General features: G+C 32.4%; 2 protein-coding genes across 4 annotated transcripts; one reads left to right on the top strand and one right to left on the bottom strand.

The window, feature by feature from the left end:
• The first annotated feature begins 11,300 nt into the window (after positions 1–11,300).
• Positions 11,301–11,945, top strand: LOC102600409 (ferredoxin-1, chloroplastic). Its single transcript, XM_006339857.2, has one exon. The coding sequence runs from the start codon at positions 11,361–11,363 to the stop codon at positions 11,793–11,795; it is 435 nt and encodes a 144-aa protein (XP_006339919.1). The 5' UTR covers positions 11,301–11,360; the 3' UTR covers positions 11,796–11,945.
• Positions 11,879–21,700, bottom strand: LOC102600081 (MLO-like protein 4). 3 transcript variants are annotated; one of them, XM_015313309.1, is made up of 16 exons: positions 21,575–21,700; positions 21,344–21,474; positions 21,186–21,243; positions 20,866–21,092; positions 20,662–20,778; positions 20,263–20,323; positions 19,948–20,039; positions 17,084–17,158; positions 16,462–16,547; positions 16,033–16,082; positions 15,916–15,956; positions 15,663–15,833; positions 15,503–15,538; positions 14,395–14,462; positions 13,026–13,086; positions 11,879–12,900 (listed from the first exon to the last, which is right to left on the bottom strand). In XM_015313309.1, exons 2-16 carry the CDS (start codon positions 21,467–21,469, stop codon positions 12,445–12,447), a joined length of 1,725 nt encoding a protein of 574 aa, XP_015168795.1. In that variant the 5' UTR covers positions 21,470–21,474; positions 21,575–21,700; the 3' UTR covers positions 11,879–12,444. The 3 variants fall into 3 exon arrangements, with proteins under 3 accessions (XP_015168795.1, XP_015168791.1, XP_015168800.1); XM_015313305.1 differs by lacking the exon at positions 21,575–21,700 and having other exon boundaries at positions 21,344–21,563; XM_015313314.1 differs by lacking the exons at positions 17,084–17,158; positions 21,575–21,700 and having other exon boundaries at positions 21,344–21,563.
• Between the last annotated feature and the right edge of the window lie 3,859 nt (positions 21,701–25,559).

Raw genomic sequence — 25,559 nt, 5'->3', positions numbered from 1 at the left:
GCATGACAACCTTACCGACATTAGTCGGGCTCGCCAAACATGTTCGGCGGATTGCCTGTTTGTTCCTTAGATCGCCCTTCATTTTCTTGAGGATTCAAGTGTTTGAACCTTAGTTAGCGGACTCGGTCGAGTCAACCTTTCACATTCGGTGAATCACCAATTACCACCTTGTTTGCCCTTAAGCCTTCACTTTAACTCAGAGACATGTCACCTTCGGCGATGGACTTGTAGTCCGCTCATTCATCTTTGGTGAGTTGTCATTTCAACTTTTAGTCTGCCGACTTGCCTTGAATATTTTCGATTGTGAGCACTATCACTTTGGGCGAGGTAAGGCCATTTGAGCAATCTGCCCTTTTGGTTAGGCGACTACCAGATGGGAGTTTATACTCCTTCCAATGTTTTTGGCCTTTTTTTCATGTTTTTATCCTCACCTTGTCCTTTAGCCTTCATAGCTGCAAAACATAAAAATATCATCATATTATGACATAATTAGGTATTGAGGACACTAATTGTTGAACTAAAAAGGCCTCAAATGAGTGAAAATCAACCGACTCATCAAAGTTTGAATATCATTATCAAGTTCACTTAATCATATATGTGTTGGAAGGTATGGGGTATTATAGAGTCCCACGAAATAGTACACATTCTCTATGAAATATATTTGAAACTTTATCACTTTTTTAATACCAACTATTTCACTTTTTCATTTTTAAATATCACAATTCCGCCTAGAAAATCAGCGAGTAAAAGAAATTTTCTTGCATTCATGTCATGTGTCTAGAGCATGCATTATTTAGATATTATGATTTGTCTCCTCTCTAAAATTAACCTGCAAAATAGTCAAGAGTTTTGGCCACCCAATATGCTTTGGTCACTTCTTTTGACTTAATGGATGTATAAGATTCTTTCTAGCCCGGCAAGGAAATGCCTTGATTATATAAACCAGATTATTTATAATTCCTTGCTTCCCCCTCTTAATAAAATTTCATTTTTTTTGTATAGCATTGAACTCATCGAGACATGGATTCCTTTGATGACTAGACTTTTCAAAAAGAGTGCCGAAACTCGATGTGTGGAGGTGTTTTGTGCAACAAGGAATTTTTCCTTTTAAAAGCCTATGTCATATTTGTTACTCCCTCCGTATCAAAAAGAATGACATTCTTTCCTTTTTAGTCTGTTTCAAAAAGAATGGCCTCTTTCCTTTTTTGGTAACATTTTAATTTCAGTTTTTCACGTGACATGTTTAAAGCCACAAGATTGAAGGGCAATTTAGTACATTTGACATAACTTTAATTTAGGACTACAAGATTCAAAAGTCTTCTTTATTTTCTAAAACTCTGTGTCAAGTCAAACCAGGTCACTCTTTTTTAAACTGATGGAGTATTAAACAAGCATTTCAAAGGACCTAGTACATCTAATATTTTCGTTCTTGATCAAATTTTGTTTTTTGAATATTTTCTTACAAAAACCTACGTCTCTCATACACTACTTGAAAGTTTACAATTACTCTTTTCATTTCCTCTTCCAAGGTCAGTTGAAGATTACTGGTAATGTTTACTCCTTTGCGAGAGGAATCATGACTCTTAATATGTTCTTGTAGGACATCGATGTTATCTACAAGAAGAGAATTCTTATCTTCTATTGTCTTACCATCAATTCTTAAAAAAACATAATCATTCATTAGTCGGTTCTTTTTAGAACACTCAGAGTGATATGTGTCAATCAAGACAGAAGACAAGAATTTCAATTTTTTCTTGGAATAAGAGTCCATTTTTAGATTTAATTTCAAGAAAATTTACCTCAAGTTACTTTTTTTCTTTTTCTTTATCTGAATTAGAACTTTCGATCAATGTTAAAAAAAAATTCTTGGATTGTTTTTCTCATTTTCCTTATTATACTCAGAGATCGCTATTAGTGTAAGAGTATATATCTTTATCATTTGAGTATTTCCATACACAAAAGGGATTAGTTCTCAAGTTCACCGTCCCTCACTTGAAGTGGTTTCCATTGTTGTTAAAGTTTTCTCCACTACAATATATGATTCTTGAGTGATCATTCTCCTATTTGAAGGGATGAATTGATCTATATTTACAAGATTTTCCTTTTTAGTATGATGCTTCTTGCACTCAATTTTTCATTAGGGGACAGAATTTGATAAAGTGATCTGAACTTTCACACTTGTGAAAAACCTTATCACAACTTACCTTTTATATATTTTAGGGACTTGGTTCCTTTTTTGTGAACTCTAACCTTTCCTATACATTCATTGAAAGCGCCTGGTCATGAGTATTATATTGTTACCTTCTAATCCTGATTTATACGTAGCCTTGAGAATTAAGTTCTTCTCTTTTCTGTTTTCAGTAGCTTCATGTTTCTATTTCTTTTGGAATTCATATGTTGTTAGATTTCCAATGAGCTCATACATGGTAAAAGTGTCTAGATAATGAGCTTTATAAATAGCCTCCACTTTACTTTCATATGCCTCAAGTAACATACTACGCAATTTGCATACTCCCTAGCTAGTAGGAACAATTTCTTTCAAAGAATAAATTTCATTGATAATTGAAATGAACATGGCATGCATGCATATTCTATATTGACTCTTCATCCTTCATCTTGAACAGTTTAAATTATTTGTTTAGCAAGTCAATCTTAGATATTGAGTATCTTCACGAGTCATTTGAGTGTCCTAAATATATTTGGTAGTGGAGTATGATGAGACTACCTATTCCAAAAATCAGAATCTTTTTAGCTTTAGCATTATTTTACACAACAGCTTTAACTCAACATTATTAGTTTAAGTATATCTTTGAAAACATGAGTGTTTCCATCTTCTCTACTCCTCATAGGAATGATTGGTCCATCATGATTTTCATCTATCAGGTGATCCATCATGATTTTCTTTCACCACTCATAATACTTCCCATTAAAGAACAGTGGTATTGTCTGCGAAGCGCCTTCTTGAGTAGTTTGTAGAGCTATTATAGGATCCTTTTAGAGGTGTTAACTTCAAAATGACAGACCCATTCTGATACCAATTTTAAAAAATTAGTACCAACTTTTGATATTAAGTAACTTGGTTCCTTAACTTAATCTAAAACACTAACATAAATAACAAGTGATTTACCATGGAAAACCTACTTACTTAAGGGAGTAAAAATCACGATCTACAATGTGTAGGATTTTCAACCAACTCCACTTAACTTTAAAGAATAATTTTATATTACAACTCTATAATCTAAGGGACTAATTTTAGTACCTCAACTCAATAGTTATATCTAACTGCTATTTTGCTTTCAAAGAAGATAAACTCTCTTCTATGAAAATATCTCTCATAACACACCTTTAAACAATAATAGGAATTGTTATGACTCAATAAAAATCCTTTTATAGAATCGAACTAGATGGAAATAACCTAATCAACTAGTTCGTCTTCTCTCACTTCTGCTTCAACAAACTCCTTCACTGCTAGACTATTGTTGTATGAAAATCCTCTGTTTTACAGTGTGAAATATCTACCTCAATGTAGCTTCCAAGAGGCCCTTATATATGTAGGAAGTGATTAGGTTATTGCTGCCAACCTAGTTTTGCTTATTTAAGGACTTAAGAACCTTACATGACTGTGCTTCCTTAAAACGAGTCTTTGAGGAATTCCATTTCCTTCACAAAATTCTTTCCTTAATAGCCCCCTTGTATTGTGAGATCTGATTTTCCTGCCTGAATTTGTTTGTGTTAAATAAGTGAACTTGACTCTTCTATTACTTTGTCACTCATAAAAAACAATACTTAAACACTGATATGTAAACATAGTTATTTCATTACAATACTTTGCTCCATACTTGTAACACCCCGTATCAATAATCTACCTTAGAAGTTGAAAAGTTGATGCTGCAGTTTCCCACAAGCCTATCTACATACTGTAGGATGGTAGTCGTTGCACTTAGAATGAGTTTTGAAAAAATGTCAAGTCCCATATGAGTGTCCATGGTTCGACAGGATGGACTGTAGAAACTTTTACGAGTCATAGAAAGTGCCCATAGAACGATTTCAGACTTAGAAATTTTTTGAAGGACTTTGGATCTACGAGAGGACGTACGGGTTGTAAAAAGTTTGGCAGACCGTAGAATGTGTTCGTACAAATGATTCCAGTGTTAGTGAGTTTTGTGCATGGGTTCTACGAGAAGATCCTACAAACCATAGAAAGTCCAATGACCCATAGAAAGGGTCCCGTCAAAAGTGTTGCAGAAGTTGGTCTCTAGTAGTTTGTTTTACGATTGGACAGGATGAACCGTAGAAGTTCCTACGATCTGTAGGTCCAATCTGTATAGAAGCCATTGGACAGTTTTAATAAAGGGTATTTCAGTTTTTTCTCACCTCTTCTAAGCCTAAACCTCGACGTGTTCTTCTAGTTTACAATGAACTTTGTTCTTCCAGCTATGTAAGGCTACTCATAGTGATGGACTAAGTTCATCCACACACCCTACATCTAAATTCAATCAGTAAAAGGTTATGTTTAGGGTTCTGCCCACAATTCTTGAAATCTATATTTGGTTTGTGTTTCTTATTCTGAGTTCCAATTTTTTGATAATTGAGATTTTGATTCCTATTATGTATGTTGATTCTTAAATTGTTGTTCATACTTTTATTATTACATGAACCCTATTTATTGAAGTCATATCTTAAAAAGGTTCCTATACAAGTTTCATACATTGATTTCGGACTTGAAAAGTGAGTCCATGCAAATTGTAAATGCATAATTTGAAAAAGGTTTTGAAAGGACATAAATGGTTTCATATGTAACCGAGAAGAAGGTATCAGCAACAACTGATTTTATTACGGGACAGCTCATGATGTTCATATCGATCTATTATGCGCCTCTGCATCTAGCATTGGGTAGACCTCATACAATAACTGTCCTAGCTCTACCATATCTTTTTGTTTCATTTCTTCTGGAACAATCACAAAGACTTTTTTTATTATGGATCTACTACCAGAAATTCAATGCGTAATCTCAGCATTCAATGTGTATTCCTGAATAATCTCATTTTTCAATTATTCAACAATTTCATTTTACCAAGTTCAATGTTAGCAAGCAAAGGGGTATAGACCTCTTCCCTCCGCTGCTTACCCAATGGACCACTTAGAATAGACCGAATCAAAGGCGGTAAGCGTTCTGTAATCATTCCAAGTTTTCCAGGTTGCCATTCTCTTTATATGAAAAGTAGGAGTAGAAAATGTCGTAGGTAAAGTCGTCCAGTACTACATCCGTAAGCCTTCCATGTATTGCATTCGTTCGTCGGGGAATCCCTATGTTCACTCACATCAGGGAAATTGCCTTGATTTCGATTCTATTACGTACAAGTGGGACAGTCAGTCCGTCTGGTAATTGATTCTGTATTCAAGGTAGGCTATTTCGTCCTAGCTTTCCAATATTCTGACAATTGAGAGGAAAGGAGCATAATTGATTTTCTGAAAAACATTTTAGTATAGTAAAGTAAATTAAAGTGAAGTAAAGTAAAGTAAAGGTCCCTTTCCTAAAATAGGCTATTGAGCATTATTGATACTAATTATTTTTGTAGTATCTGTAACACCTTGGACTTCGAGAAAGGTTACGATGGTTAACGGACAAGTCCATGGGCCTAAAATATCCATGAACCCTTAAATAAAGCCTAAATAGTCCATTTAGGGGTTCATTGGTTATTTAGGCATAGTGGCCTGGCCGTTTAGGGCTGCTAGGGAAAAGGGCCACTTGGGCGGTTCCTTAAACGACCAGTGGAGCCTTGTACAACCCATTTAGGGAAGGTTGACCAACTTTTGAAGTCACTCTTAAGATGTGGCCACCTAGAGGGTTCCCTAAACGGACCATCATGCCCTAAACGGTCTATTTAGGGTCAACATAGGTCCCCCCCCCCCCATTTTTAAGTTAGGGCTATTTTAGTATTTCTTATATGTGTTTGAAACCCAAGCTATGTCGTTTTGACCTCTATTCTAAGTCCTATATACATGAATTAAGTCCTAAATCTACTGATTCTAAATCATCCACCTAAGTTTTAAATTTCCCTCCAAGTTCATCCCCAAAATTCTCTCAAAAGCTAAGGAAGAAAAAGCTATTATTTCATCTCAAGAATCTCAATTCACCATAACTATTGGGCATTGATTACTAAGGTATGTTAGTATTCACCTATGGAGTCCTTTCCTCCACAGGGTTCCTCAAAGATTTCTCAATTTTACAGACTAGATTCTCAATTCAAAGTTAGAATTTTATTCAATCTTCATGGGTTCGTTTCAATTATGATTCAATTGATTGTTTTCTACCTTTTAAAGCATAAAATGAAGTAATTATGTAATTTCAAGTTGAATTCATATGAACCTACATGATCAATGATTTTAGACTATGAACATATGATGAAGCCAATGAACTATGAAAAATGATTAAGAAGATATGCATGTTTTATGAAGTTGATGCAAATGATTTGAGGATGCTTTGAGAGTAAACTATCAATATTGTTGTGAAAGGTTTACTCACATACTACTAAGAATATGATTGTGAAAGATTTTCTCACATAAGGATTCATAAGGTTGAAAGGCTTTTCACCTAAGTTGAATCAAGTTAAGGAGGTATTCTAAATGACTTTATCTTGGATTGGTTGCTCAATTGTGCCTTTCCATGGATGATGAAATGAATATAATTAACGACTATTCTATGGGATTTTTCTTAGCATCGAGAGGACATTGATATGGAGGCTCTCTCGTTAGTAGAGGTCAGGTCTCTAGTAGCAATCTCTTTGTCCCATAACTATGTATCACCATAGGATTTGTCTCAGATAGACAGTAGCTAGTGGATCCACTTTAGCTCAGATATGGTTCTTACCTTGGCAAGTAAGGACATCACTTTTTGGTATGGGATAGACAACGAATTCCATGTTATAGATCACAGGATCTATGTCGGTTAAATGATAAACTTTCCACAACTATGAACTAAGGTTACTTTTAAAGTATCTCACAAGTGTTTTTTGATATAAGACTATCTTTTGAAATATTTATTTCTATTATTCAGAGTGGCTTGTGTAGGGTCTTTCGGGGTTCTATATGTCATGTTATGCCTGGGGTATATTTTGGGTTGTGACAGTATCGAGTACCGAATTGGGTAAGAGTTCATTTTAACTTAAAGCCCCATAAACTACCTAGCCAGCTTAGGATAGCATCGTACCGACTTTCGGGTGAATTCTCACTGCCTGAAGAAGGCATATTGGATGGATCCATAGTTATAGTCAGGCGTCTTATACCCCGATAAAGTATAGGATGGCCCTGGTAACATGGGTGGAATGTTTTACCATCGCTAGGATCATAGTAATGATTGTCGGTTAGAGAAACTCCCCAACAAAGTAAAGTTTATTATTTTGATATTACTTTTATTCCATATCTTATTGTAAAGTACAAATACTTTTCACTAGTTGTTCATATCTTGTTTCGCTCGAGTTATATTCAATCATCCGTTTGGTTATTGTTTTATTCAGCCATATTACATACCGTACATTCAATGTACTAATGTCATTCAACCTGCATCATCTCAAGATGAAGATAAAAGTATTCAGGGCCATCAACAGATACTCCGTTGAGATCACTCCACTTTCTGACAACTTTTGGTGGGCCTCCTTGCTTTTGAAGGACTCTAGTTTATTTGTTTTGTTTTAGTATTTATTTTTTTGAGGTGTTGTGGGTCTTGTTCCACCCCTTGTCTTGGTATTTTAGAGGCTTCATGGATAGACAAAGTTAGACAGTTGTTCAGTATTTTCTCAGATGTTTTATTTGAACTTATTATTTATGTTAAGCATTTTCAGATAATGTTTTAGAGTTTTCTTTAAATGATTTAAATGCTCATCAATTAAAGTTGTCGTGTATCTCATAGAGTAATGTATATCATAGTTAGCCAGGTCAAAGGTTCTCTTGGGGCCAACAATGGTCTCCGAGTATCGACCACGTTCAGGGTGTAGGTTTGGAGCGTGATAATGCTTGAGCAGGAAGCTTGTTATACTTGATGTTCCATTTGATGTGTCGACCTCAATGGGAGAGTCTGTTAGAGTGGACAGAATCTATCCGGTATACACATTCAAAAAATAGGGGGGAAACTCTTTAATTATCCAATATTCAGATTAAAAATTTATTTTAATGATCAGATATACAAACTAAGTCAAACCTTTCAATCTAAAACTCAACAAGGTAGCCTAAGTAATCCATTCATTTTGCTCCTCTAGGGAAACAACTGTTGGACAACATGCCTGCTTTTTTAGTTAGGATAATTTTGGTATGTTCTTGTTGTTATGCTTAAACAATATTAGACTTAGTTGCTTTACAATTGTACTTTCTTATTATTAGACATAAAAGCCACTCTATATTTGTTTTTTTTACTTTTCCTCAGTTGAAAAGTTTGCTTAATTTTCCATGTGGCTACATCCTTTTTCCCATTTCACACATTTTAAGTCTTCTTTGCATTTATTTCAACTCTCTTTTAATAAATATGGACCCACCTCCTATTTGGAATAGAAATTCTATTTCCTTCTCTTTATTTTTATTTTTTGGTTTCTCATTCAGTGTCGGTACCTACATTGGAGTCTGACTAAATTCAAATTTGTGTCGAAAAGTCCATTGGGGAAGTAAATCACTCCTTAACAAAGGAGACTATGTGTCTAGTGAGGACTCGAACCCAAGACCTCTAGCTAAGGATGTAGGAGTACTTACCACTTCACCACAACCTTTGTTGGTTCCTTCTCTTTATTTGTACCTCACGACTCCTTCTTTCACTTTGTTCATTATATGGAAAATTAATGTTTGGAAATATTAATTGCTATTTTATTATATGTTTAAAAATCACATTAAAGATGCTATAAATCACAATAATTAACAATTTAAAAATATTTTTACTATCTAATAAGAGACTATGAGCGCACAACTCTTAAAAGTATGTTGTTTGTTATATGTTTGAAAATTACGTTAAATTTACTATAAATCTCAATAATTAACAACTTAAAATATTCTACTATATATTTAAAACTATGTTAAAAATATTATAAATCACAATAATTAACAATTTAAAAATATTTTTACTATCTAATAAGAGACTATGAGCGCACAACTCTTAAAAGTATGTTGTTTGTTATATGTTTGAAAATTACGTTAAATTTACTATAAATCTCAATAATTAACAACTTAAAATATTCTACTATATATTTAAAACTATGTTAAAAATATTATAAATCACAATAAGTAATAACTTAAAATAATTTTAAAAATATATATAAAAGACTTATGCCTCATTTAGTAGCACTTAACGGAGGCATGAATCTTAATCATACAGATTTAAGTCCATTTGTTTCTTATTTTAAAAAGTCTCTTAATGGATCTGAAAAGATCTAAACGAATCAAATTTGTAGGAGAGTCTCGATACCATTCAGACTTATTTAATACACTTAAAAATAATCACTCGTCACTTTTCTTTCTCTTTGTGTGACTTTGTTCTCTCTCGCTACAAATGTTCTTCCTCTCTTTTCTCAATCAAACATTAATTTTTTTTCTCTTTGAACTAGCAAGATTTCATAATACATTTTTTTGGGTGTATTGATGTTTATTAAGTACACTTTACCTCTACCTTTTCAAGATTTATGTACAAAACGTTTTGAAGGTTCTATTGCAACAAGAGTTCATAGTTGGAGTCCAAGTTATACCTATCCCCGTCCTAATATCTCTTATGTATCTACTACTATACATATAGGTACACTTGATGAAGTTGAGTGACAAAAATTTTTGAGGTCTTACTAATTCTGCATCTCAATCTTCAATTTCACTAAAAGAAAAATTTTAGGATAAAAAAAATCTTTTTATCTCAATTGGAAATTGATGAGAAGATGAGTACTGTTTTAGAGTTATTGATTAACAAAATTAGTGCACCTGAATTTGAAGGATGGATGGAAAAACTAGATAGCCTTGGATAGCAAGAATCGTTATACAATACAATTATTAGTATATTTTGTGAAATTGATAGGTACCAATGACGCTAGAGGTTCACAAGTTAGAGAATTAGATTAAGTAATAGATAAAAAATAGGAATTCTATAATTTTTCTAATTAGCTAGATAGAATATATGCTAGACATTGATAATGTGAAGCCTTCTTTATATTTATTTGATTAGTTGGATTTTTTTTTATAAAAGAAATGTTTATGTTGAATTTTAAAATAATAATAATCATATTATGATATTTTTTATACTGATATAGAATTTTTATTTGTATATCATATAATTTAATATATTAATGAAATATAAAAATTTAAAATATTATTATTATTTTTTATCAAAGTTTTTTTTTTAGTTTTTATGAAATGAATTTTTTTTATTTATATAATGATTAATTTCATATGCATATTTAGATACTGAAAACAAACAGTCTTTAATCATTCAGTGTTCAGATCAGGAGACCACATCTTAATATTTCATATGTGTATTCAGATCTAGACATCTAGATCTTAATGCACATCTTAATATTCAGATGTTTATTCAGATTCAAATGTCTTAATTTTAACGGAAACAAATGAAGCCTTAGTTGACTCTTGAAATTCGACAAGATACTATAAATCACAATAATTAACAACTGAAAATATTTAAAAATCATACAAGAAATTTGCTTGACTTTCTAAATCCATGTGTGTCACTTGTATTGGAATAGAAAGGAGTAACATATATGATTTGACAATACGTAAAAAGTATTATAAATCACAATAAATCAACAACTAAAAATATTTAAGATCATACAAGAAATTTGATTGACTCTCCTAATTTCATCTATACCACATAAATTCAAACAGAAGGAATAACATATATTATCTGAAAATGACGTAAAAAGTACTATAAATCATAATAAATTAACAACTTAAAATATATTTTTTTTAACAAAAACACATACAAAATTTTAGTTAGACTCTCCAATGTCATAGATATCACATAAATTAAAACAAAAAATAACATATATTTGATTCGTGCTGACACAGCCTTAATTTCCCATTTATGCGAGAAGAATATCCCTTTTTTTTAAAATTGTGGTTGACAGGACAAAATTAAAGGCACAAGCCTTTTGAGAATGAAGGGCTAAAATTGAAGCTTGATTCTGAGTGAGCATGACATTCACATAATTACTGGCGAATCCGTCTATGTTGATAAACTGATAATGCTAACCACAGCATGTTGACACGTGGAAGATAAACCACCCTTACCCTTCTCCAAAACACACTATATCCACAAGCCCCTCCCTTTGTTCAAATCCCCATTTCTCAATTGAGAGCAGAGAAAAGAAAAGAAAAGAATTGTAAAAATGGCTAGTATTTCTGGTACCATGATTAGCACTTCTTTCCTGCCAAGAAAGCCAGTTGTGACTAGCCTCAAAGCCATATCAAATGTTGGTGAAGCTCTTTTTGGTCTTAAATCTGGTAGAAATGGGAGGATTACTTGCATGGCCAGTTACAAAGTGAAGCTTATTACACCAGATGGACCTATTGAATTTGAATGCCCAGATGATGTCTACATTCTTGACCAAGCTGAGGAAGAAGGACATGATCTTCCTTACTCATGCAGGGCTGGTTCTTGCTCATCTTGTGCTGGAAAAGTTACTGCTGGAACTGTTGATCAGTCTGATGGAAACTTCCTTGATGATGACCAAGAAGCTGCAGGATTTGTGCTCACTTGTGTTGCTTACCCAAAGTGTGATGTTACCATTGAGACTCACAAGGAGGAGGAGCTTACTGCTTAAACTTCAACCATTTCCATTTAAATAAAAACAACACTTCATTTTGTTTCATGAGCATTTACTTTTCATATGTAACTTCTTTTTTTCCCTCTTTTGTTATCACAAAAGTTGCTATCTAGCTCTTTTAAGTCAATCATTTGTTACAACTCTTTATCTCCTTCTTACTTACATAATGATGCAAATTTTCATCTATATTGCTAAATTACTTTATTCCCTAGCCTTGGGGATACTGAAAAATTTACAAAGTTGACTAGTCTTAAGTTCAAGCATTTGTCTCATGAGAGGCCACAATTGTTGCACACTAAGATATTAATAACGAGTAAGGTTTTTTCATTAATATTTGGTCTGTTATTTTGCCCAAGCTAGGTGGAAAACAAAAACATCTTATGTTATCAACTGAAAGATTCCCATGTAAAATTCATCGGACTGTTACTTTACAAATCAATGTATGTTCATTTTCTGAGTTACACAATAGAAGCCTAATCTAGCTTAATCATAGAGAAGTGATCTCCATTGCCAGAAATAGCAAAGACAACAATAAGATACTTGTGTAAAACGGGCTTATCCCTCTGCAGCTAGTCACAGCTAGTGTAGCGTATGGGAGGGTGTGTGTACAATGTACAGAATAAATATTGTGTAGCATGAGAAAAAATCATGTCTTCTGGAACAACTCGAAGAGAGTTTCTATCTTGTCTGCATCATCATTATCCATATTCTCCAGAGGTTCAGATGAATGCGTCTTATCATCCACAATCTCCTCTGTATCAGTGACCAGAGCTTCACATGAATATTCCCTGTTTCTGAAAGATAATTCATGACCTGGTTGGTTTGAAGTTTCAACAATGCAATCTTCTTGTTGATCATTCAACACAACCTTCTCATCTAGGTGGTGAAATGAGCCTCTAGAGGAACATGGAGATAAAGTTACTGATGCCACTGTTGCTATCTCATCCCCCTCATCAATTGTTGATCCAAGGGAACATGTTGATCTTGTAGTTATAGATCGTAGAGCATCGTGTTTCGACCTGTCCTTTACTCTCTTGCACCAACTGTGGAGTGAGTCTCGAACACTTTCAGCTACGAGAGCCTTTCCACACCGTGAACCCATCTGTAAACCAAAAAATTATTGGAAAGCTGATTTCTGTCTCTATGTGACTAGTCCAAGACTAGTTCAATTGGCATCAATACTTACTATGTATTATTCTAGAGATATAAACGAGAAAGAAGGATCACCTGTGAGATAATAACATTTAAAGGAACAGTACTGTGGCTACACCAGAACTGCACAAGAACCCTGTTCAAAGAGTTAGTGCCAAATAGTTCCATTTATGAACAAATAATAAGACTAATTATATAAAATATCTATAAGAGCTCCTCTATGCATCTTAAATAATGTAGTATCTGAATTGCACAAGAACCATTCTCAATTAATACGGTTTCTAGTTAACAAGAAGAAAACCAAGATATATGTGTTGATAGTTAGTCTTTTACTTGATTTTCATTCCATGCTTTATTCAAGAAAGACAGTCTTAACAGCTCCTACTTTAGTTCAATAACTACTCAAAAGTCATAACAGCCATTCATTGTAAGGACCCAAATTCTGATGTAACACTCAGCAATTATCTCTTTTCGTTTCGTTGGCCATTGGCACCTTATTTTGAAAGTATTGGACTTGGTAAGGTTGGATTAACCAAGCAACTAACAGGACTGAAACTTGAAGTTTTTAAGTTAACATACAAGGTGAAAATGGACAAATCAGACAAAACTTGTATAAAAGACATAGAGTTAACAGCTTGAAGCATTCTCTCAATGTCAACGACAACTAATCATTAATGCATTATGTGTGAACTAGTTTCATTTAATAAGGTCTGATCAAAGATGATTGAGGGGTGCACTTACATTCTAGAATGTAAAATCAATGGATAAGCTTTAATTATAGAAGATTAGAGGTATAAGTATGTAGTTGAAAGTGGACTGAAAACAAATAGATAATGCAAGGCAACCTTCACAAAAAGACTGATAGACAATGAAGGTATCTCGGCAACAAAGGGAGTCACTTGACCCACAACAATGTTTATACTAAAGTAGAACACAGTGATACTAAAAGGAACTTCCGCAATTGTTTAAGATAAGTACAAGGCACTGATCTTTAACCCCAATAAGAAGACGACGGAACAGTGAGACTAGACGGTTCTCTGGTGTCTATGTGAAAACAGCTCAGATAACTAGGCTCAGTCTTATAGGAGAATAACATGATCAATGAAGATGTAACAATGGAGCTGAGATAGGGATGACCTAAAATAGGGTACTACAGGAGCAGTATATGATAGGAATATACTAAACAAAGTAAAAAGGAAAGAATGGACAGGAAGTGGGCATAAAAGTAAAGTTCTTCACAACTTGGACTATAATAAATGCGGACGTAATTCCATGATAGTACTTTCATAATGAAGGATAGAGAAGTACTTAAGAGCATAAGGGGATGTTTTCTTTTAAGAGAAGTTCCCCGGGACAACTCAATATGGATTGATTTCATGGTTTTGGCCTACCAACTTTAACTTCAAGGGGGATGGAGTAGGTGATCAAGGCGTAAAATACATACCCTGAAATCAATCTGATGACAACCATTGCATGGTTCTTCATGAAGCACGACCGTTGCTTCAATCCCCACTGCACAATTGAGTTAATACTGATATGAGGTGAATCATTGATCTAAAAGAACAAAACTTCATCTAAAGAAATTCTAAGGCAATACCAAGAACATGGTTTGAGAATGAAAACAGCCAATACGAGTAGCTAGCTCTCCAAAAGGTGCAAATATCAGTTATCACATTCTTTTCATGTCTATATCAGTCAATAAAAAAGATATCTTTCAGTTTCGGCCTAACAGTGCTGGAGAGAGTGTGCAAACTGAACTTGTACATTATCTCAGATAAAAAGACAAAATAGTTCACCAAATAGAGAGAGAAGTGCCCTGTGTGTTTTAATTCCTAAACCATCAAACAAAATGAATTATAGATACGGTAATAGCATGGGGATGAATCCTTAACCACCTGAAAAGAATATAAAGTCTTAATGACTAATTTAAGGTCACTTGTATTGCACTTGTTAAGTGTCTGGTATTGGTTGAAGTGATGTATTGTTGTTCCTCATATGATCTTCATGATCCTCACCTCATGCGCTAGCTTTTGGGAGGAAATTAGGCTCAATGTCTATCTTAATATGGTATCGGACTCAGAGCGGTACTCATTCCTATTCTTGATTTACCCAATGTTGGGCCCCCATGTCATATTGTCCATATCCCAGGTGCCTAACCCTCCACTATTGGTTGAGCTTTTGTCGTTGTCTCATTATATGATCTTAGGAGTCCTCACTTCGTGAATTATCTTGCAGGATTGAGTTATACCAAAGATCCATTTTCATAGAAGAAGTTTGTCATATTCTTGTTGTTGTCTCTTCAAATTCATCTATCATCCGTTATACTAACCCCCCCCCCCCCTTCTTAACTTTCAGAGTTTACTAATCTTGGAGTTACTAGAGAAATCTTAATTTCTTAGCAATGTCATTTTGGAGAACAGCTTCCTTCCACATTCATTCATTTTTAGCCAGAAGAGAAATTTATTTACATATTGACTTGAGAAAAAGTAGTAATCATTAAACAAGAAGATGCTCCATGAATTATAGTTAAGAAGAAAGGCGATGAATCTCACCAAGGACCAGATAAAGGTTGCCATTTCAAAAGCATTCTGTGCACACAAAAATATCGATGTTAGGACATTTAACCATGCAAATCTTTTTAATCTTTTCACTTGTTTTGCTTGAAATGAACATTGAACAATGAATCAAGCATCAGAGCTTTTGGAATTTGACCTGAAATGATATAAACTGTATCAATCGTAATAGTATCTTCGGTTTTCCAAACCAAAACAATTCATCGCGTGGCTTTACTTGTGACCCAATAAGTGGACCCTTCGGCTCTGCAATTTCAAGTGCCAACGAGGAGACTACATGCTGTAGTTTTGTTCCAACCACCATGACAAGCTTTGGCACAAGTTATTGTTGGGCTTCAGATACACATATCATTTCACTCAGGTAATGGACCAAAGAAGGTAAGCTGACTTACGATGGCAGGAATAAAAGAGAGCCAGAAGTAGATATTAAGACCTGCAATATAAGAAACATCATTTCGAAACTTCAACAAGCCAACAATGATGTTTTCATGTTACAAAAATTTCATTACCATGAATGTTGACGAAGATGCATATGATGGCATAACCCCAAAGTAGCCAGCTGCAAAGTCCCAGAATAAGTCAGCACAAATATTTAACTATCAAGACATGTATTTCTAGAAGAAACTAAGAATAAAATTGGACAAATTTCCAAATTGTAATACAACTACAGCTCATTAGTTGTACAAATAAGGGTTTTCCTCTACTCTTTATTTGATGCTGGAAAAAAAAACCAACATATTCCCAACTTTGCATGTATTTTCGCCAAAGTTTATGCAAAAGCACCTAGAAACATTCATAATAAACACCAATAAACACTCAAGGAGGACCTCAAGTCTTTGGTTGATGGCTATATCACAATTACTAAGTATAATTATTACTGAGCCAAAATATTCTCCCACCTATATTGTGAATTAAAATGATCTAAACCAATAACATACCTGATCCCTACAATTTCATAAAATTCATCTTCCATGCTACGAACCATGTACTTGTGGAAATTGTAAGTAAGTGGAAGCTTGTGATTCTGCACGTTATAGAAGCAACGGTCAGGCAATGAAAATAAATAAGTGAATTTTGAGAACAGTTACTGCTTCTTGATTTGGTTTAAGTAATAAATCTGCTACAAATGTGTCCTGTTATCCCTGGCATTACTTGAAATGGAGTACTAAGTATGGCCAACAAAAGAAAACACCCTATTCTATAAACACCTCCGAGCAACAAAATTGTACAAGGATACTGAACTTTGGAAACAAACAGAATTAAAACATTCAACTTAAGTGCTTCAGCGATTACATTCAGATATATATTATAACTTAACATCAACAACATCTTTAAAATATCCTTCCCTCTTGCACAATGTTTTCCATAATAGAACACCTTTCAATTAGAAAATGCAGCTGCTTAAGCATGTCGAGAATGATGCATACGAATTTTAACCGAGGAAAAGAACACTGAGCATTTCCACCTCTTCCCTTACTTTCCCACACTAACAGAGGAGTTGAGACATCATTTCTAAGTGGAATAATATAAAGGAAGTACCAAAAGAAACTAAATGCCTACAGTGATAAACCCCAATCTCAGTGCCAAGTAATCTGACTTGTGAATTGAAGTCCTGAACTGCCTAAGAAAGCAAAGCTGCAAGATTAAAAAACAAATCGATGTCACAGATTTTATCCATGAAACACATTTCTGAGATAAAATTCAAGACAAAAATATATAGGAACTTGTCATATTTGCAAGGAAAGCTGAAAAGTGTTGGTCAAAGGTGCTACGATTTGCTAGGCATGTTATTGGCTGAGTTACAACGAAAAAATACATGCACTTAGAACTTGGCAACTCAGATTAAATTAAAAGGAACAACTAATTTCTACACAAATGTTTAATTTCTATTTAGATTTTTAATTCTAGAATATTTACATTACTCCTTAACTACCAAAAGAAACTAAGGGGTTGTTTGGTAAAGTGTATAAAAATAATGCTAAACAGAGTGTATTTGTAATGCTTGCATTAATAATGCTTGTATTAGAAATGCTTGCATTAGTTATAGATATATTATTTTTATGCATTATTTGGTTTGGTGCATTAAAAATAGCATGCATTGCATAAAAAAAATTATTTACAAAGATACCCTTCACAATTATGGTGGAAAAGAAGTAAAAAGGTTTTAAGGGGCAATTGGATCTTTAACCATGCTAATGCATATATTAAAACCATTGCATTACTAATACTTAGAAATCCATGGTATTAGTAATACGCACCTTAATAAATAATAGAGTGTATAACTAATGGTTGCATTAGTTATACATAGATTGGAAAAGAGTACCAAACAAGGTATAAGTAATACACAAAGCTAATGCATGCATTATTTTTCGTAATACACTCTACCAAACGACCCCTACAGTTTGAATTTATCATTTTTAAAAAGAACAAAAGATATAGAACATTCGAGTCCATTCAAAAAAGGACGCGTAGATAACCTATTCATAATCATACATTTCGCCTCTAGTTAAGAACTGTGAGAAATAAAGGAGAAAAATATAATTGAATTATATATCTATATTATTACACTGAGTCAATCAGGGTTGTTGCACAACACAAGGTGTCCTAACTATATAAGGCAAATTATTGGGCTCATAGAAGACAGCTATTGCACAAGCAGAAAAGGTATTCCAGCAAAACCTATTGCATTGCAGTCAAGCAGAGGAACGAGGAAGAAAGAAGAATAGTGTTTAGGGTGTGCTCTTGTTTTCTTAGTTGAAGTTGTTTTATGGATATTATTGAGTTGTAATAATTTCTTGTTTGGTTTATGTTTGATAGTTGTGAGGTTTGTAACAAGAAGAGACTAGGGTAGTTAGAGTTAATTGTTGAGTAAAGATACTAGATTTAGTCCCTTAGATTATAGAGATGTAATCTGAAACCATTCTTTGAAGTTAGTGAAGATTGATTGTTAAAATCCTACTCACTGTAGGCAGAGGCGGAGCCAGGATTCTGGGCTTGTGGGTTCTAAATTTTGAAAAGGATAACGATCTTAAAAATCACAAAACACAAATTATGTTAATGAGATGTTTGAAAACATTACCTTTTATTTTGCTATTCTAAAAACTTATTTTAATAATATGAAGATTTGAGTAATTTATTTTAAAGTCTAAAATATTGTTAATGAAAGATGAATAATTTTTTAAATATAAATTTCGAACATTTTTATTATAATCTAGAATACTATTTTGAGTGAAAAAATTATTAAATTCACCATTAATATTTTCGCACCTAAAATATATATTTTACTAGTTTCATTGTGACCTTGAACTATTACTACCTTCAAAAGTTAAAATTTCGAAAAGCAAATAACCGTTATTCACTATAATCAATTAACAATAAGGGGGATAACCCTAGAAAAGATTAAAAGTTGATTATGAATAGATAATTCTACGGTGTAAAAGCAAACAAATAAGAAAAAAAATGAAAAAGGACAGGCGAGAGTGCGTAGTATATATTGAAGGGAAGATATCGTATGATAGCAATCAGGTCAACAATAAAAGTTAGAACCCTAACTTTTGAAAATAAATTTGGGTTAAAGTTTTTGAATATCTTAGTAGAAATCAATGAAAATATATTTGGGTTAAATTTTTTTGAATGTCTAAGTAGAAATCAATAGTTAGATATTATTTTAGAGTATGACCCAAACACTATTTTTTTATTATTTATTTTTTTATCATAAACCGTTGTTCTGTTTTTTTTTTTTTATATATAAATTATCATTTGCCAATTTTCTATACCGATTTTCTGTTTTTTTAAAAAAAATATATATATAAATTATCATTTGCCAATTTTCTATTTTTTATTTAAAAAAATCCAATGTTTTTATCTGAAATTAATTTCAAAAACTTAGTGCCGATAGCGGATTTCGAACCCACGACGCGCAAATTGAATGACCGCACTGGGTGCATCGATACCACTGGGCCACCCACCTTATTATGCTAGAGGGTTTGCAGGAAATTTATTTGTACGTTTTATTTGATATTTTAATACGAATATAGAATCTACGAAAAAGCCAGTGGGTTCGTCCGAACCCCCTTCTGCTACAGTAGCTTCGCCCCTGACTGTAGGCCTTGCTTTTTACTCCCTTGAGCAAGGAGTTTTTCCACGGTAAAACTAGTGTTCCTTTACTACTTTCTTGTTCAGTCTAAAGGAAGTTGGTTCCTTGTAGGAGTAGTTGGTACTAGTTCTTTCACAAAGGTCTACAGTCCAAAATTTTAAACAAGTGTTTGGTTTTTAACACCAACTTGGATGGGAGAAATTTTCCTATTACATAATCTCAGAAGACAACTATGTAATAAGAATCCATGATACATGAAAATTACTTGAATGCATCCCGATTTATAGATAAGTGTATGATGTCGTTAGATTAAGGCAATAACTATTACCATCCATATAAGAATCCGACTCCTACTCCATGGATGGGAAGCATGATGCAGAGCAAAGGTGGACTGTCGTCTCATCTCCTTATTCTTTGGCACTAAATAAAACAAGAAAAAGGTTTATTTAGAAGCTCAGCTCTATGATAAAAGATGAGAACACATAGTTAATATTTTAAGAAAAATCATGCAATTAAATTACATACTTGTTGAACAATCTAGGATAAGTTTCCTTAAATTTGTATTTTGTGCAAATATTACTTATATGAAAGAATATGAATTTGTATTGAGAGGACATAGTTTATTATCTTTAATTCCACGCACCTTGTAAGTTGTTCTCTTCCCCAGAGCTCACTTGGTTTTCCCACTTCCTCCAACTGTATATCTACAATCAAATTCATTCAAAACCCCAAACAAGGAAGAGCTACAATTTGATATAGTAAGTAAAGCCTTAGAACATAAAGGGTGTCCAGGTGCTAAAGTGAGCCTGCTCTTCTTAAAAAGTGAAAAAAAAGAGCTGCTAATTTGAACACACGAACACTTTGTTAATCATTATACTTGTATATACAGTATAATTTTTCGACGAAGGGTGTCCAATTGGACATGTTGACATGAGTGTAGCTACGCCACTGTCTACCTCCCTAAAACCAAACTCAGATACAAGCACTTGCATAAAATAGACTACGGTGGATGATTTAAATTTTTTTGATATGGAAAGTGTACCTTGGTCATGGCCAAGCCGACAACAATACAACTGTAGAGAACATGGGTGATACCAAGAACAAAGAGGAAGCGGTGAAGCTGTTCAAGACCTTCATAGGAGACAAAAGGTTCACGTCCCTGTTAAAGATTTGTGGTTAATTATTAGTAGAAAGCATGATTTGATTTAATTTAATTTAATTTAGATGAATGAAGAAAACAATTTACCTCACCACATTGATGTGATGGTTGATAAATTCCCTTGGGAGGAATAAGAGTAGTATGATTAGAGAGAATGGAGGAATGGATTGTGTCACTAGTACTACTACTGTCATAATCTTCTTGAGAACAAAGGTAGAATCTACTAGTGAAAAGGGATGAATTGACACAAATTTGAGAAATCTGCCTTGCACATTGTCCCAACAACAAAGAAATTAGGCCAAGCAGCATCAACTCTGTCTTGAGAAAAAAATAATAATCAGATTTTGCATTTCTAGGTTGTTAATTAGTTGATGAGTGAATAAATGAATAATGAATGAATTGGTCACCTTCCTTTATCTTCTCTACAGAAGCAAAAAGAGCTTTTCTTCTAGTCTTTTTCAACCACTGCACAAATACCAGTAGATAGAGCTTACTAAGAAAAGACTATTGGACTTTCACACAAGTCCAATAGTAATATTATTATTGACTACTACTCAGTACTCACCCTTCCAAATCGGTAAATGGAGCGTTGAGCAAACAAGCAAACAAATACCATAACAGTGGTGACTGTTGCAACTGACCATGTTGGTGTTTCCTTCAATGACCTTCCTTCCCTCAAAATGCCTTCCATATTTCCTTCAAGATCCGCCAAATCGCCGATATAGAGTGGACGGAATCTCCCTCTCGATTTAGACTAATAATAAAAAAATAAAAAATAAAATAAAAATGTGTGTACCTTCTTTCACTTAATTAATTAATGTAAGAATAAACAAATGGGAAAGAGCAGAGCTACAAATGCATTGGGGGAGCTGCTAACATCTTTTTCCTTTTGTTTCCCCCGACTCCGACCTCTCACATGCATGCTCTACCTAACACCCCCTAACTCCCTCTTTTTCTGCATGCCCCTTACTCTTCTTCAACTTTTCCTTTTATTTTTTCCATCAATCTTTATTTATCCACTATATTAGAAATAATTATTAAATGGAGTAATATTTATCAAGATATAATTTATGCCTATTTTTATTTTTGCTATTAAATATTACTCTCTCCGTTCCAATTTAGTTATCATTATTTTAAGTTTCATGTCTCTTAAGAAATTAAGTAAGTTATCAGTGTGTCCTTACTTGATGTCAGGTTTTTAATAAATGAACATAAATTAATTTATTTTGATTAAAAAATTTGACCAATCAACATGAATTAATTACTCCCTCCATTTCAAATTAATTGAATTGTTGAGGTGTTTCACATTCTTTAAGAAAAAAAGATTAAGAAATAAATTTGGCATACCTTTTCATTTTTACCCTAATTAATTATTGTCAAATTTATGATTAAAATAATAAACATTAATTAATAACTAATTCTAATACCAACTAATGAACGGTAAAATTGAAAAAACATTTTAAAAGTAGTCTTGAAAGTTGAACAATTAAGTTAATTTGAAAAATGAAAAATGACTCAACAATTCAATTAATTTGAAATGGAGGGAGTACTTTGTTTCCATATGTTGGTCAAATGCATAATTTCAATGTTAATAACTCTCAAGAGTAAAATTGGATAAATAATGTCATTTATGTATTGATTTTGTGAAATGACAAGTATTAAGAAACATCTATTTTTAGTAAGCACGGCATATAAATAAGAACGGAGGGAGTGTTCAATATCTAATATATTTCCTAAAGTATTAAATTTAATACTCCCTCCATTCCGTATTAAGTTAATTTTTGAGGTATTTCACACTCTTTAAGAAAAGTAGATTAAGACATAAATTGAACCTAGTTTTCCATTTTTACCCTTATTAATTATTATCAAATTTATGATTAAAATAACTAAATATTTAATTAATCACTAATTCCAATACTAACTAATGAAGGGTAAAATTGGAAAAACACTCTAAAAGTAGTCTTGAAAACTGAACAATTAAGTTAATTTGAAAAATGGTAAATGCCTCAAAAATTAACTTAATATGGAATGAAAGAAGTACATTCAAATGGTAATGTAGTAATATTATCCCCAAGAACGGATCTATATAGTAGTTAGGGAGTTCAATTGAATCGCCTTCGTAGAAAAATTACCTTGTATTTATAAAATTAAATCTTTAATAGATATTATAAAATAAACCCCTCACCATAGACTTGAATCATGGTACAGAGCGGGTTCATATGTTGCAAGAAGTCTCGATTTCCATTCCCGAATGATCATTACCCACATGCCACAACCATCTTATAAGGGATACAAATTCTCGTGAATCGTGAAGCATTAATAAAAAGTAAATTACCTTACTTATTTTTGTCTTCTCTGTTTTAAGCTTAACTATGGTAAAAATATATATATATATATATTTGTTTGAACATGTCAAATATAATTTTCATATTATGTTTGAACTTGAATTTTTTTTCTCTACACAATGTTCCTCATGATGATTAAGTTTATAAAATGAATTATGAGTTATAGTTCAATTTAAGTATTTCTTATAATAAAGCCTACTATTCATTTTTGACATAAAAAACATATATATGAATTTTTATTGCTATTTATAATCCCTTTATATCATTTAGTGTAAGAACTATGTTTTGAAAGATATGACAAATTTGTAAAAGAATTTCCTTCGCTTTGGACGTTTCCATAAATTTAACAATTTTTTCTAAGACCATAAATATTATTACGAAAAGATCGAAGATTTTCCATGAAAATGTTTGAGCTTCCATACATAGAATTAAAATTATGAAAATTTCATTTTATGAAGAACCAAGCTTATAGTCCCTCCATATTTTTAAAGTGTTTTCTGGTCTTTTAAACATGTTTCAAAACAAGTGATTTGTTAAAAAATCAAGTAAATATTTATAAAAAAATTCGATGATGCATGACAAAAATTGAAAGAAATGTTAAAAGAACTATAATAGGGTGAGATAACACATAGGAGTTAAGGTTATTCTTTTCCTTAATCGCCCCAACCTATTTTTGAACCCCTTGGATGAAAATGTAAATTTTGGATCATGGATCGCCCATGTGGATCTGACTCGATCCAATCCGACCCAACCCGAATAAAGTTTCTAAAATAAAGATAAATACAATTTTGAAAAGAGGTGAAAATAGTTACGGGGTAACTGTTGAACTACTTTTACTCCCTATTTTATAGTTGTGTTTCACTTTGATCGGGAGTAAGAAAAAGAAACAAAAAGAACATAGAAACAAAAAACGGTTGAAAGAGGAAATCAAATTTCTATCTTCAGAAAAACATCTACTACAAATTGACACTTAGTTTGTGAATCAATTACCTTGTTTCCTTGAAATTCAAGTTTGGCTTGGAGCAATTCTTCAAAAAGGATTTCGTTGATCTTTCGATGTTGATAACATCTACACAAATTTCATTCCTGTTACGAAAGTTTTACATTGGTATCAGAGGATGGTTAGTTGCACCATATTTTTAAATAAGCGTCTCATTCTTGATTTTTCGAAACTATCGAAAAAAAATCTAAATAAGTTTGATCAACCCTTGATATTGATGGTTGTAGATTGCAAAGATTTATTCAGTTTTCACATGTTAGAGATTACTTTGATACTGAGTATGCGTTTGTTATATTTTCTCGCTTCTGTATTTTTTGGGTGAAGAAGAAGTGTTCTGATTAAAAAATGGTTAGTAGAATGAAAAAGGAGTAGTATGCTATTAAATAAAGAGATTCTCTCTTTTTTCTTTGTATGCAAAATCGTGTATAATTAATGGGTCAATTGATTGAATCCTGCCAATATTTTTTTTCAAAGTAGCATCATAGTAATGTTATTTTTTTTTTGAGTAAATAAAAAACGGAGGAAATTTATAAGTGTAAATTTCATATATGACATATATTATAGTACTATTTTCAAGCTATAGCAGTAGATTTAGACTTTCAAGCTATAACATTAAAAATTTTCAGGTTATAACAAGTTAAAAAAGAAGAAGAAATGTTTTTATTAATTGGAAAAACTTAAAAAATAAATAAAAAGACAAACGAAAATTAAAAAAAAACGGAAATTAGAAATAATAAAGTAAAAAACTAGAAATTAGTGGGCTGTAATTTAATTTGAATTTATTGTAGATAATTAATGATTAGCATGAAATAAGGGATCCAAACTAATTAAGAATATCAGTTTCCTTAATTCACTCTAATTTGTTAAAATTAATTCAAAAATCTGATTTAAAAAAAAATTCCATTTATTTAATAAATGATTAATCTATTTATGATTTTTTATTATTAATTAATAATATGTAAGTAATGAGGAAAAAATAAAAATAAAAACGGAAATAGGGGTGTCAATTAAATTTGAATTAATTTAAGATAATTATTAATTAGCATGAATTAAGGAATCTCAAACTAATTAAGAATATTCAGTTTCCTTAATTCACTCTAATTTGTTAAAATTAATTCAAAAATATGATTTTATCCATTTTTCTTCCACATTTCTCTCTCTTCAATTTTCTTCCAGAAATTTTGTCACTGGCGACTAATTGAAGTTTTTTTTTGTTTGAAAAATTTTGATTTTTTTTTGTGATGGACAACTACATATCAATATTAATTAAACATGGCGGAAGATGGATTGCTTCAGGTTAGTATTTTTAATTATTTACTGTTTTTATTTGGATTTCAATGAAATAGAAAAAAATGAAAATGTAAATCGTAACTATATTGAATGTGATATTTTTTTTTGTATAAACAATACAATTTGTTCATAATACTTATTAGTTG

Source organism: Solanum tuberosum, unplaced genomic scaffold (assembly GCF_000226075.1).
Source record: "Solanum tuberosum cultivar DM 1-3 516 R44 unplaced genomic scaffold, SolTub_3.0 scf00012, whole genome shotgun sequence".
NCBI lineage: Eukaryota > Viridiplantae > Streptophyta > Magnoliopsida > Solanales > Solanaceae > Solanum > Solanum tuberosum.
This window is presented reverse-complemented; position numbering and strand designations above follow the sequence as displayed.